General features: G+C 40.2%; 1 protein-coding gene across 2 annotated transcripts in view; it reads right to left on the bottom strand.

Moving 5' to 3' along the window:
* Positions 1–15,564, bottom strand: part of RYK (receptor like tyrosine kinase) — a 51,184-nt gene that overhangs the window by 8,080 nt on the left and 27,540 nt on the right. For both annotated transcript variants that reach the window (XM_031043698.2, XM_005143082.3), the window contains exons 9-10: positions 14,765–14,851; positions 1,064–1,133 (exon numbers count right to left, since the gene is read on the bottom strand). In XM_031043698.2, coding sequence (XP_030899558.2) covers positions 1,064–1,133; positions 14,765–14,851 — 157 coding nt within the window. The remainder of the gene's footprint in view (positions 1–1,063; positions 1,134–14,764; positions 14,852–15,564) is intronic.

Below are 15,564 nucleotides of genomic sequence, written 5' to 3'. Positions count from 1 at the left end.
CAGCCCTTAATCCAAGCTGCAAAACTGCCTCTAACTCGAGCTGTTTGAGGCATCAATTTAAAAAACTTAAGCCGTCATCTCCCAAAACCCATGTCATTAATTCTTCCAGAATACATCCCATCAGTGATGCTACAATGCCATGCTAGGACAACACACATGCAAGAGTCAAAAAAATGCATTTCCTTGTGTCCAGGTGGGACAGTACCTAAACACAGCAATTTTCTGTGTCATGCAGAAAATTATGAACAATACAAACCAGACTAGTAAATTAGCTAAACTGACAATCAACCTGCACATTTACTTACTCTTACTATAGACTGGTTTGGGCTGGAAAGGGCTTTAAAGCTCATCCAGTTCCAACCCCTGCCAAGCGCAGGGACGCCTTCCACTAGACCAGGTTGCTCCAAGCCCCTGTGTCCAACCTGGCCTTGAACACTGCCAGGGATGGGGCAGCCACAGCTTCCTGTGCCAGTGCCTCAGCACCCTCATAGGGAAGAGCTTCTTCCTAGTAGTTAATCTAAATCTATCCTCTGTCAGTTTAAAGCCATTCCCCCTTGTCCTGTCCCTACAGACAGGCCCTTATCAAAAGTCCCTCTTCAGATCTCGTCAACCCCTTTAGGTATTGGAAGGTATCATCATGAAGATCCACCACTTTTAACAACTAGGCTTGCGCAAGAACCAGCAGAAACCAACATGTGCCTGCAACATCTTTTTCTGTAAAAACTAAGGATATATAAAAGGTCTAACTACCCATATTTTACTGAGAGGTTTGAAACACCAAAGACTTTCCCCATTTCCCCATACATTGCTACAGACCACACAGCTAAGAAAAAAGCTTATAAGTACTTTCTGCAATAAGAAGCCTATCTAGAATTCGATATTTTAGAGTGACACAAATACAGTTTTAGCTCTTTTTGGCTTAAAAATTTGAAACATACAAAACATTGCCAAATTCTGGAAGAAAAAAATAAAAAGAGTAGTTTCCTCTCCCATAGGGAACTTTAAGCAAAAGTATTTTCAGCTCACACAGATACAGTTTTGCTTATAAACACTAATAGCTTACCTGTGATGAAGTCCTCTGAGTTTACAGCTTTCAGTCAGCATCATTGTCACCTGTACCTCTGAGGCTTGATCTAATGAAAAGAAGTAAAAATAAAGGAAGCACAGATATAACTTTAGGAACAAAACAACATGCTGATATTTGGTCCAGATTTACAAGTCAGTTGAGGTCATTTGAGCACAAACAGAACTTGTTTGCCTACTTTTGTAAAATGGAATTAAAAAAAACCCCCAAACGAGCAAGCCAAGTTCTAGGGCATATTTCTGCTTAAACAAATGGGGTAGAGCCGAAAAAGGAAATCAAACACTCCAGGTGCTGACAGATTGTATTTTTTGCCACTTCCTGACAGCTTCTGGGCAGGCATGAACTGCCTCCTCTAGTCAGCATGGTCACATCCTGCACATGGGGCTGGTGCTGCTGGAAGAAGGGAGCATGCCACACGTTTCCCTAAGCCACAGATGTACTCAGAAGACACTGCTTCACTGTACTGCTAAATTACCAGCATAGGCTTCTGTAGTTTACTGCCACATTGATGGAGACCATTTATTTCTACATTTACTTATTTACTTGCTCTTTACTCGAAGCACCTGACTCTTGCTAACCTTGGAAGTGTCTGCTGTTCTCTTCCCCACCTTTCAAAAAACATAAAAACCACTGCTGCCAAGTAGAATTCAAGCATGTTGTAACCTCAGTAGCCCTCAGCAATCAGAACACCTACTGGACAGAAGCAGAAGTATTGCCTGTAGCCCCTTCCCCACAAATATTTTTGTGGTTTGTTTTGGTTGTCTTTTTCTCCCCTCAGGGAATCTTAATGGGATGTAAATCCGAGCTCTGGCAATCCCACCCTCCTCATACCTGGCTTCATTTTCTGTCCCTCCCTCATGCTAGAACTAGCATCAGTGTGCCTAGGCAGCAAGCTAGCACAGGACAGAGCCCATCTAAGGCCAATCAGTTTTCCTTGCTGCATTAGGATGAATTTACATATTACAGATGAGTCAAATCAACATTTTATTGACCCGGGAGGAAGAAGAAGAGAGAACTCATCTGCTCTTTTCCCTTCCTCACAGTCCTACCCTCCTACCAGCAGCAGCCCTGACACCCTTTCCTAACTGTACTTTAACCCTGAAAAAAAAAGATGACTTTTGGCCGAGTTGAATGGTAAATGTGTTCAGTGCAGCTGAGCATAAAGTAAGTGCAAAGCCCAGAGGGAAAGCACGGCCTCCCCCTCTTGGCAATAGCAAGCTAAATGGATAGGCTGTAACCAGAACTGGCACACAGATTAGTATTTAGCTTTCCAGATCTGCTGGAAATGGAGACAGCTCCAGACACAACATAGCTCCTGCCTGAGAAGGGTTCATCAGAAATCGTGCAACTCAAGAACCTGCAAGCCACAAAATATCAGCTGGATTGAGAAAGTTCCCCAAGTATCACTGCCTGGACCCTGTACAGGCTGGAAGCACCAAGACCACCAAAAGCCAAACCACAGCACTCTGGAGAAGTCCAGACACAAAGGTGCCATTAGAGCAGTAACAATTACAGCTGTGGTGTATTATGGGACACATCAAAACAGTGCATTTCTTTGTATTTGATAACAAGTTACATATGGTGGGGACAGTATGAACATGATCTTGCAGTGCTGGAGACATATAAGTAATGGTCAGTTGAAGCCTCTCGTTTGCACTCCAACACACAGAGGCATGAGAAAGGTCAGGTCCTACCTACGGTGCAGCAAGAGTACTGAAGTGTTTTCTATATGATGAATTTGACATGTCTGAGAGAGACTTCAAAAGGCTTGTAAACAAACATAAAACCCCAAGATGCTATATTAAAATTAAGTTATAGGCATGAGATTTAGATTAGGTATTGGGAAAAAATTCTTCCCTGTGAGGGTGCTGAGGCACTGGCACAGGGTGCCCAGAGAAGCTGGGGCTGCCCCATTCCTGGCAGTGTTCAAGGCCAGGTTGGATGGTGCTTGGAGCAACCTGGTCTAGTGGAAGGTGTCCCTGCCTGAGACAGGGGTTTGGAACTGGATGACCTTTAAGGTTCCTTCCAACCCAAACCAGTCTGTGACTCTATGAATGGCTGAATCATCCAACTATGATACAGGGCAAAAAGCATTAACAAATAGAGGTGTAGTAGCATACTATAAGAAGTTAGAGGAACTGCCAGAAGGCTACTAGTACACAGCTTCAGGTCGAAGTGCATTAATTACTGGAACTCAAAGGCCACAAATCTCTTCAACCCAGCATATGACGAAGGGAGGAAAGAGATTACTGGGTGTGAGTTTAAGCCAATTAACTTGCTTGTATACTTTTTGACTCTGTGCTTGCTTAACTGGTTTGCTTTTAATTATAAGAGCCACCATGCAATAATTCGAAGCTCTAAATTGGAGATTATTTAAGACTGGCTTTAAAATCTACAGAACAAGTTCATCTGGTTCAGACAATGAACCTATCATCTCCTTGTGTTAACACTAAGAGACAACACTCGCTGATACCTTTCCCTTTCCACCACACAGGGTGTTTTTCAGCAGGATGCTGTTACATTTAATTTTCTTTCAGCTTGGAGACACTATGCTGTAGTTGTTGAGCACCCAAAAGGACAACTGACTCCCATTCAAGTATATATGGAAATCTAAATCTTATCTACTGAAACAGTCCCAGCATCCGTATTGTGCTCTCTTATCAATATTATTTCCTTGTTTTCTGTATAGAAAAAACTTACAGAACACCAACAAATTCAACACACTCAGAACAAACAATAGCAGTAAGAGTTTAATACTCCTCCAGCTTAGACCAGTGCCAATTTAGAACAACCACGCAATTTGATTATTGTGGTTTTGTACTAGATACAATTCAAAACAGACTATAAAGCTCTACTCTGAGTGATTCTACTCAAAAGGGGGTAAAACCCCACCCAAATAATGCTACTACAATAGCCCCCATTGCAATTAAACTTTTTAAGGCCATTTTCTTCAGTTACACAAGAAAAACATTAAAACTCTTGTTACATTTAATACATTGTAAGCACTTTGAGCATCCAACAGATGGGTCTTCATGGATTAGGAAGAAGGTGATTTTGGTAATGACACATCTTGTTGTAGAAGACCTTGTGTATCTGATCATCTTGCACTGAAAACCCTAAAAGCGATCCAGAAAATCCAAAGCACTTCTGTCTTTTCATACAGGAAACAGGCAGTCCCAGAGTAAAGCCAGGGACAATTCCAGCTTGTTTCACAAGGCAGTTTTATAAGAACAGGCTAAGGTGAATCCTAGCGATTTGCCTGGGCCAAAGTGCAATCCTGTACCAAAAATGCATCTAAGCATTACATGTAAGCACACACATGCGGACCTTTTATTCACAGAATTGTTTGTGTAGCCACACAAACCAAAACCTGGGGACTGATCCTATCAAACATGAGATTGCTCGCAGGCTTTTGTGGCTCCTTTTTTCTATAACCGTGAAGTCATTTGATATGAACACAGCCACACACACAGCTAAAGAGGAGGGGAAGAGTCTCCCACAGGGCCAGAAACCTCTTAAACTGGAATAGCAACTTAAAACCATGACTGAGGAGGCCACAGTGTCCCATACATTAAATCTGCGCATCAGGAAACAACTCTGAGTTTAAGTCAAAACACTCCAGGGCAAGGCAACAAGGGCTTGTTACACAACTTCTTCAAAGCCTTAAAAAAAAGGTAAACTTCCCTCTGAGATATAAACACTATTTGTGATTAAGAATATGTCAGTGCTTAACAATTCATACAATTGAAGCCTGCTGATCATAAGGTGTAGCCAGGTCAGTGTTTCTTCACCCTGAAAGAGCATCATCCATTTTACTTTCATAAGGTTATCACAAATGAACACCTGAGCAACTCAATAGCAGACACTTCAGGTCACATGAGTTAAGAGAAGGATTTAATACCCAGTATGAATCCTAGATGTTCAATTTGGACCAAAAAGGTCCAACTTTTGGAAGGTACCTAAAAACAAGACTATCTGATATAGATGTAAATGCATTCTGGAACTAGGAAGATGCTTTAAAGCGCTTGATTTTACCCTTCCTGTGCCAAGAGCCTGGCTGAGAAAGTGCACCTGAAGGCACAGAGCAAGATAAAGCATTTCAAGATGCTTTAATATAGCTGCAAGTTTATCTCACGATATTCTGTTATATGTATAGAGCCAGGCACAACAGGGCTCTTGGCACTACTCTAAGTGGATAATCTCTCTGCACAATTCCGGAAAGTGTTCTACATACTGAGGCCCTTCCTGGCTCATGGGGAGAAAGTGCACCCAGTCGAATTTTACCAACTTCTCCAAGCCCATCTGCAAAACTGCGTTTTAAAATCTTTGTTCATCATCAGTCAGTCACATGAATCACTGTAACACCCATGTGGAAAAAAAAAATCTCTCTGACGTTTTGCAATGACACTGACATTACAGCAATTTGCTTGCTCCAAGACTGGGCACTGATGCAGAGCATCAGGCTCTGCATTCACTAGGTGGTAGTGTATCAGAAAAGACTCACTCCACGCCTCAAATTATCTAACAGAGATGAAAAGCAGCAATTACCTGGCTATGCAGTGGGTTACCTGATGAACCGGATGGCTTTCAAGAATAACATTTTATGTCAGACCTCCTAGAATTTCAAAATAGCAAAGCACAGCCTTACAGCTTAAAGACTTTAGACCATGGCATGATCACTGAAATCTCTTTCTTCAGGGAGAAGACAAAGCAGAATCTTAAAAGCAGTATAACCAAGGGTTATGTGGGCAGTAACACAGAGCAATTTCTTTCAGCACTCCCATCAGAAGCAGCTCTGCAAACACTATAGCCAAGAAGCTCAAGACTAAGCACATTTTCTGACCACAGTATTTAAAAAGATATTTTACCTGAAGCTTCTTTCACCTTTGGACCATTTGTAAAGTCTTGTTCATGTGCAAGCTTCCTTCTGTCTCATACTGAAAGCTAATATTCCTCAACATCAGAACACTTATACCATCTGTGTTCTATGCAGCCATCTGTTTCCACAAAGCTTCTATTACCCTTATTTATCTTTCAGTCTTGTGGGCTTTTCCAAATATATAGTGACAAAGTCCACAAGCTCAGGTCACTGAAGAGTGAAAAGAGTTGAGAATGTAGTACTGGAACTGCCCTAAATGTTCAGCTTCAGTTAAGAAAGGTTCCTAGTATCAACACATCCTTTTTAATTACCGCTCCTTCTGCACAGCAATTAATCATGTAATATTTCTCCCAAGGCAGAATTCAGTCCCAGTTCAAAGTGAATGCATGCCTGAATCCTGCTTTAATCCTTCTACGTAAGTCTGGCTTCTGGACAAAATTCAACACTCAGACTATACTCAGTTTGCTTCTGTTGTACCTGACATTTTTAATGCTGCTAGCAGCCGTTTTCAGAATGTTCCTTCAACAGAAAGATGAACTGCTTAAGGTATGCAAGTAGTCATGATCCAATCTGCTTTTTCATAGGTGGAAAAAAAAAAGCAAACACAAACATTTATGCTTTAAAACTTCCACAATCAGACAGTGACAAGTTACCATGGAAGCCAGTAATACATCTGATGGCTTTCTGCCTGCCACAGAAATGAAGGAAAAACACCTTGCTGCTATTTGGCAGCTTTGCTGCATATGCAAGTCCAAATGGTTACAGAGGCATTCAGGTAACAGCTATACTCTCACTCTTCAACAACCATCTGCTCTACAAGACAGCCATGCATCCTACAAAACCCAAATCTCTTGTATGTAAAGACATACAGACACAAATGACAACATAAGAAGGTAATATCATGGGACACAATGTCTCCTCTTGTTCAAATTTCAAAAGAGCAAGATTTGGAGTATTGTGTGCAGTTCTGCTGTCCTCAACATAAAAAGGACATAGAACTGCTGGAACAAGTCCAGAGGAGGGCCACAAGGATGATCAGGGACTAGAGCACCTCCCGTATGAAGACAGGCTGAGAAAGTTGGGGCTGTTCAGCCTGGAGAAGAGAAGGCTGCGTGAAGACCTCATAGCAGCCTTCCAGTATCTGAAGGGGGCCTACAGGGATGCTGGGGAGGGACTATTCATTAGGGACTGTAGTGACAGAACAAGGGGTAACGGGTTGAAACTTGAACAGCAGAGGTTTAGATTGGATATAAGGAAGAAATTCTTTCCTGTTAGGGTGGTGAGGCACTGGAATGGGTTGCCCAGGGAGGTTGTGAATGCTCCATCCCTGGCAGTGTTCAAGGCCAGGTTGGATGAAGCCTTGGGTGATATGGTTTAGTGTGAGGTGTCCCTGTCCATGGCAAGGGGGTTGGAACTAGATGATCTTAAGGTCCTTTCCATCCCTAACTATTCTATGATTCTATGATTCTCCTCCCATCTTGGTATCAAGGGTATTTATCTTGAAATGTTTGTTTCTACACCACATCCATACAAGCTTATTTTCCAAAGCAACGCAGTTCACAGTTTTCCAAGCCTAATTTTAATAAGTTCTGGAAGTGATTCATCATGACACTGCTAAAACAGGGAATGTTGTCTGGTTTTCCTACATTACAAATACACGCACCATTTTAAACCACAGAGAAGTGCAGAGAGAATGATTTACTATTCCCCCTCATAACAATAATACCAGAGCCCAAGCAGCTGCAGAAAATAGCAACAACTAAAAGGCTCTTTGCTCAGTAATCCATTTACCTTCAAATGAAGCTGAAAGCGTAAGCCAATGTTAAGTGAAACTACGGAATAGAGACATAACTGATTTAATGTTTCGAAGTCTATCAGATGCTAAAGAGCAGCAGATAACACTGAAATACAAGTAGTGATATTAACTGGATGTATATTAAAGTATACTAGAGATTATGATGTTTTCCCCCCCTGCAATAGCATATGGAATAGCAAATCTTTAAGTTAAGAAGTACAGTACTTTGGACACCAAGCTCAGAGCTGCCACTCAATATTTCTTTGGTGTTATATTGTACTACTTTAGTTCTCTGGGGTTTTTTGTAGTGAATTGGGATTACATGACAAATACAGTGCATTTTTAAGATTATATTCAGGAATTTGCTACTTTTCTCTAATTCTTTGAATTCAAGTATCTTCCTTTACAAAGACTCTTGAGAATTTAGTTCAGAGTAGAAGCAGCTCTTTTCTTGATTTTAATTTTTTTTGTCATAAACTTTCTTCTACAGAAACAGGATCCCATACTCTGATTTTGGGAGGTTAAATACTTTTAATAATTAACTTAAATACTGTATATTTAAGGCAAGAACGTAAAATAGTATGTTTTCACAAGGCAGTGATTGTAAGAATGTACCACCCAGAACAGAAAATGCAACGCAATTCAAGAATGGTACCTTGGGTATAACTGTGTATATTTGAGGTTGTGGTATACTATTATTATGTCTATTATGAAAAAGAAGCCCTTCAACTTAGTTAACACAAAGCTTATTATACTAACGTCACTTAAGGATTGCTTTTCCCTTGCTTTGCATAGACGAAGCTCTCAGGATCTCTATTCCTACACCTCCTAACTGTACTGGAGAAGTCATAAAGGGTCACCAACTTGCCTTCAGCTAGGTTGTAAGCAGGCCAAAATAGACATCACTGAGCAGTAACAGATTTGCACACTATGGACAGTTAAGTGCCACCTGTTCTAACATACAACATTTAACATCTAATAAGGTTTCCTCACATCTACAACTGAACAACCAACTTGCACTGCAAAGTGCAAGTTTTGTGTCATAATAGAAAGCTCTAGTGTACTACAAATACTCCAAAGGCAGCTGCAGTCCTTAGCTGTAGCACATGAATTCATGGTAAGGTCCTTCTCCAAAGCTTTCATAACAGCATCATGATCCGTATTGACTCTATGCGTGCACTTTGGGCACCTTCTCTGAACTAGATCAACAAGAAAAGTTTTTTAGAAGTATAATGTTGGAGGTAGCCAAGAATGCTGAAAGAGTCCTTCAGTGACCTATGATGGCATAAACAAATCTTTGTTAAGGTGGTAAAACAATGAAGTATTAAAGAGTTAGGCACATTCATACTATGACTTCGTTTCCAGGGCTTTTCATGGATAGTTTGTTTTCAAACACTATTTTCTTGTATAAAAGAAAAGCTTTAAGTGGCTAGAAAATGAAATGGAAGCAGTTGGGTTATCTGGAAGAGCATAAGCAGTTGTTTTTAACAAAAGTGTACCTTGGCTAGAATGTATTAAATGAATCAGCATTCTGCACCACTCAAACTCACTTCATATGTTCCTGGAATAACACAATTCCATTTGTTCTACTAAGAATTTTCTCATTCACAGGAAAAATGCCATTTAACAATGTGTTCTTTAAATCAGTGGTGAAAACTGTGTGTTTTCCTCCTCTTCTGACATAAGATGAACTACAAGAGTCACAATAAAGTCTGTTTCATGCCATATAAAGGCAGGAGAGATCTGTTAATCACTGGCAAGAGACGCAATGCCAGCTTTTGAGAAACATGCCAATGAAGACACTTCAAAAAATTCAGAGTAATTGGAAACCTCCTATTAGAAAGTCAAGCATTACAACCTCATAAAACAATTCTATTGTAGAGCAAGAAATACAATGAAGATAGCAAATGCCAGCGAAGTCTTTAATCTTTTTAACATAGAACTTCTTCAGGTTGTGTTGATCCACAAACTCCAATACCCAAATATAGTACAGGTTAACAGATTTATTTTCTTACTGGTAATGAGACATATATCCTCCATCTTCACAAATGTCCATTTAAAGAAAGAACAAAAGCAAATTATCCATAGAAAAGCCTAAATGTAAAAGAAGCTAAAACTTCTACAATGACAACTAGCAAATTAATACACAGTGAAACTGTAAACTGCAAACAGGAAAGAACAACAGGACAGACAACATGAGGGCTCCAGAGGAAGTATGAACAAGTCACACCTTTTGCCTACAGCTTGTGATCTTTGTACTTCCAAAGTTACTAGAGCTTCCAGAAAGCTACCTCTAATTTTGCCAACTGATACCCTTTTTTTTCTTTTGAGCTCTCCTCTTTGGCACAGAATGCTGCACATAATGGAAGACTCAGGCATTCAGACACACTCTAAAGTGTTAGATGATATAGTATTAAAAAAAAATTAAATTAATGTATTTCATGAACATGCAGGTAGAAGCTTTGTCACTACCCAGGGCATGTTACAACTCTTCTCTAGAGCGCACTACAGTTAGGTGGAAGAAAAACTCTTCTAAGGGATCTGGAGTTAACTTCCGGCACTCAGGGATGAATTCTGCCTTCATACAGTATTTTTATAATAAAAGATGTGACAGATTTCAAAAGTAGTTGCCTCACTCTCCAAGTGCCCTCTTTGACTTAAAGTTTCCCAGGACAAAGGGAGACAGATACAAGCTTTCTCAGTTTTTATGTATCACTAATTCCTTTAAGAGAAGATCACTTCTAAAGGGAGAATATACACTAAGTTCAGAAAAATCATGGCTACTTGATTTCAGTTTGCACTCTTCTGGTTTATAGTAATGCTCAACACCTTACCATGGTGCCAGAAAACATAAGGGAAGGAAAGTGGGAAAGGCTGCTGCAGCTACTGCTGTAACTAGTCAACTGTTCTTGTTTTTTATACTCTTGGGGAAAAGGAGATAGGAAAGAAGCAAACTGAGAAGGTCTCCTCTCAGAGTGAGAAATACAGATCTAACTATTGTCTGACGAGCATGTCAGCCACAACATTCTTCTTTCCTTGGATATGAAATGTGAAAACTGACAGCGCATTCTTCTTTGTCCACAATATTGGAAATAACCCATTTTGAAAGATTATGGATCCTCTAACACACTAACAAGTGAAGGAGGAACAGAAAAAGAGATCCATTATGACAGGAACCTGCTGCTCTATCTATGGCATGACCTTTCTTCACAAGTTTTCCTAATGAGCATTATTCAGAAACCATCACTTTAATGGTACAATATCCTTGACGCCTTTCCTAGTACATCAGAAGTCTTCTCCTAAAAGCCAACATACATTGGCTGCCCGTAGCACAGGGAAGCCTTCCAGTCCCATCTACACTAATTGTTGAGCTTCCCTGGGCATGACCAGTGGTTAAAGTGGACTTAGACCATTACCTTTATCACACTACACAATTTACTGGGATCAATATAGCTTCAAGTAAGTGGCTAACAAAAAGCCACTTGTATGCCAGTACACTGGAATTATTCTGCAGGGGTGAAGGTGTCACTTATATCCAATGAAACAGCAAACAACTGCACCAACAGAGGTCATGTCTAGACAAAGTTCCAAGGTTGAGGGAGGTGATTCTCTACCTCTACTCTGCCCTCGTGGGACCTCACCTGGAGCTCTGGGGCCCCCAGCGTAAGTAAAACATTGAGCTGTTGGAGCACATCCAGAAGAGGGCCATGAAAATGATCCAAGGGCTGGAACTCCTCTGGCATAGAGAAAGGCTGACAGACTTAAGGCTGTTCAGCACCTGCTGAAAGAATTTCAGTTCACATCTTCCAGAAGATCCAACCCCTTCCCCATTAATTTGGGTTATTTGGGGTAGCATTGGATTTAATCCACAGTGCACCACTTGGTAAAAAAGACAACTCTGGAGCACTTGGCTACACAAAGCCTTTTTTCCTTGTTTCTTTTCCATGACCCTCAGGCTCCTTTCTTGCATTCAGCAACAGAGATAGTTAAGTCAGTTTAATAGTTCTCATACCCATCTTCTCACTTTTGTGGTCCTGCCCTACTCCTGTGTTTGTGCCAAAACAGCAGTGTGTGTGTGTGGTCACAGAATGAATGAGATCAAGGAAAATGTCTGATTAAGAGAGCATTTTTCCTTTTTTTTTTCCATAAGCAGATCATATTCCCAAGTTATTACATGACCCAGCCACACACACAACTATCACAGCTAGGGCATGAAGACAAAGCTGCTTAATATTAGCATCACAAATGAACTGTTGTAAGGAAAGTGGGGATGTTTATAGTTATTTTCCTAGCAACATTGTGCTGCCCAAAACAGTATTGTTTCACAGACAAGTATCAGCAAAATCTATTATAAACTTTGCCCATATAGATCCTTTTTAGAACTGACAAATTCCCTACAGACAACAATTACATTAATACCATTACTCCCTGAAGACCATGCTCCAGTTCACCACAGCCAGAAAATTTTTCACTGCAAAAGGAAGGGCTATTGAAATCAGGACTTGTGCTGTGTCGAAGATACAAGTCACTGTAAGGGAGAAATATGGCATTAAGAGTAAATTGGAAGTTCCATTTTGGTAAAGTAATAAGATAAGTAGTGATGGGAGGCAGCTAAATTAAGATGCTCTCACAAATCTTGTCTTGTCATTTAATCCAATGCTATAAAAAGTAATCACACTTGAGTAGTGCTGTACAGATGTTAAACTGCCCTAGCTCACAACAGGTTTGGGGCTCACAAGAGCTGTAGCATGTGTTGACTCTGAGCAAGGACAGAGAACCACCAAATAACACACTGAAGGGGATCACAGATTAAGATGACCCTAGTGAACAATGCCTCACATCAGACTGCCTCATCAAACACAGAGAAGCACCATGCTCAGTCTAAGACTTAGGGGCTAACTCTTTTGGAAACTATATCACAGAAAAATAATAGTCAGACATGTCTGGCAGGGAGGGGCAATAGAAGAGGGCAGAATTCAGGAAAAGTTCCCAAAACACTGAAAAGATACATACTTTATTTCTTTAAACAGGGGACATTCCTTTGCTTCTTGCTGAAAGTCACTACAGGAAAATACTTGCCTTTATATAAGAGGACCATTGCTTTTGTTGAAGCTATGACAACTTCAGTAGACACAGTCTTAACGACCACCAACATGCTAAATGGCATCTTACCAACATCTTCCAAAGGGGCAGCATATCTACTCTTCAGAAATCCTCTTTGGACTTTACAGGGAGGAAAAGTGCTACAGAATTAAAGTATACCACCTTAGAGGTACTTCTGAAGAAATAATGGAAGCATCTTGCAACTACAAGAGTAACTGACACTCTGAACATAAGAATGCCCATGAGGACATGCAAGAGACAAGAACAGAAAATGTGACATTGGCAAATCCTCACTATCCAGCCTTCCATGAATCACATTAGGAGAAATACAAAAAGTTGCTCCAGAGGACAGACCAAGTTCTGCTGACTCAATGCTGAGATGGATTTACTCACACATTACCCTCCTGCTGCCCATAAAGCAGTACTTCCCTGTTGGTACCCATCCCACCTTAGAGTTCAGCCATACCAGACTGATTCAGAGGTAAGGATTTGTTAGGCAGGAAAGGAAGCTAACTTCACACTGCTTGAGTTCACAGAATCACAGAAAGGTTTGTTTTGGAAGGGGTCTTAAAGCTCATCAAGGACAGTGACACCTTCCACTAGATCAGACTGCTCCAAGCCACATCCAACTTGACCTTGAACACTGCCAAGGATGGGGCAACCACAGCTTCTCTGGGCAGCCTGTGCCAGTGCCTCAGCACCCTCACAGGGAAGAACTTCTTCCTAGTATCTAATCTAACTCTGCCCTCTGTCAGTTTAAAGCCATTCCTCCTTGTCCTGTCACTGCAACAGCATCCATCACAAAACCTGACCACTTCATGTTGTTTCAAGAACTAAGAACCTCTTTTTTAGCTACTTTTATTCCAAATCAGGTTGACTTCAAGAAACTCCTCCCTTTAAAGTGAACACAAAGATTTTTCTCAGTGGCTCTCCACAGAAGCTTTTATTAGTATCATAAGCATCTGATTGTGTGAGAAACACACCAACTATAGAAGGCTGCTTCTTTTAAACAATGTATTTTTCTTAAAAATGGCACACAATAAACGGGTAGAAGAAAGATTCGACACCAACAAAATTCAGCAGCTTCACCAATTCCCATCTTCCTCTTCAAAATTAGTATCTTTAAAAATTACTAGCCAGGCAAAAAAAAAAAGTTGAAAACCTTATAGAAGCCTAATTGTTTGTTTGGTTTGGGGGTTCTTTGGGGGTTTGGAGGTAAAGAGTTAAAGAACTTGTAAAATGAAAAACAAAAGGCAGTAATACACCCAACTGAAATGACAGAAGTAACTGGTAAAGCAACTGCTGCATGAGGAATTCAGCAAAAGTGTTTTGAAGTACTAGAGAACTCTTACAATGTGTGTAAAGGAAAGGATGTATGTGGACTCTATGTAATATATATGTACACTGTCTGTAATACAGTTTTCACCTATCCTTACCTTGCTGTTTAAGTCTGTCCATCATGACTTAAATCACTCCAACAACATATTTCTTGAACAAGGATGGTATATTTTTATAAATTACATTCTATATAATAATTTTTATGCTTCAGTAGCAAAATTTAAAAATAGTAGAAACTATGCCCTATCTTCCGCACAACCACATATGTTCATAAAAGGTTTTAAAAATGAACCGCAGGTGCCTTTTTCAGCAGTTTGAAGGGAAAAAGATTGTGGATGGAAAGAACAGTGACATGCTAGAGGAAAAGAAAAACACACATTCTTCTTCCATATAAGATTTCTGTTCTCTCTGGCTGAAGGCAGCATCCAAACTGCTTTTGCTTTTTAAGCAGTAGTAATTTGCATATTTTGGGGAGGGGTTTGGTTTTAAAGACAGGTTTGATGCACTCAGCACACACCACAATCCACACAACTAGACAGAAAAATATTCCTCAATACGAACATACCTTTAACAGTTTTGACAAAAACTTGTTTCTCTTTACTGGGGTCTTTTTCCTCTATTAGGATCCCATGAAAAATGCGCCCAAATGTGCCTGTGAATAGAACATACAGTAAGTACGATGTGATTAAAATATACCAATAACATTAACACAATTTCAGATTAAGAAAACTCTACCTTAAAAAGTATCAGCCACAGCAAAAACTTAGGAACAGCTGCAGCTGAAGCCTAACTCCCAAGTGCCCTATTAAGCCAGCAATATATAACCCAACCACTTCTCCAGCAAGAGGTGGATTCAGAACTATATGCAGTAATTGCTGAAAATTTTAGGTATATAGAACTTAAGGAGACAACTGTGAAAGTGGACCAAGAACAGCAGCAGAATTGAGTTAAATTAAGTATCAATACCAATGATGGGGTTACTTTTGGTAGTTTGGTCTTTGACAACTGCACTAAACACCAACTCCAACCTTTTCTCACCCATCCGGTCTGGAATCCTCCAGCATTTCTCAAAAACATGAATTTTGGTTTGGTTTTGTTTTTTTTCTTTAAATCTTCATGGGGCAATACTAGTTTCAGCCAACCTGTACCCATGGAACAGTTTGAAACAAACAGTATCAAACTATTCAAATGTTTCACCTCAGCTGGAAGGTGTTGGGTTCATTTGGGTTCTTTTTTCAGTCTCTCCAACATTTCTGCATTCACAAAATTTTAATGATGCTATTGCAGGAAGAGGAGCTACATTAAGCAGCTGGGAAAAGAACAACTATAGCGTGGTAACACACAGAGAATTGAGTTTTTATACAG

Source organism: Melopsittacus undulatus, chromosome 6 (genome assembly GCF_012275295.1).
Source record: "Melopsittacus undulatus isolate bMelUnd1 chromosome 6, bMelUnd1.mat.Z, whole genome shotgun sequence".
In the NCBI taxonomy this organism is placed as follows: Eukaryota; Metazoa; Chordata; class Aves; order Psittaciformes; family Psittaculidae; genus Melopsittacus; species Melopsittacus undulatus.
This window is presented reverse-complemented; position numbering and strand designations above follow the sequence as displayed.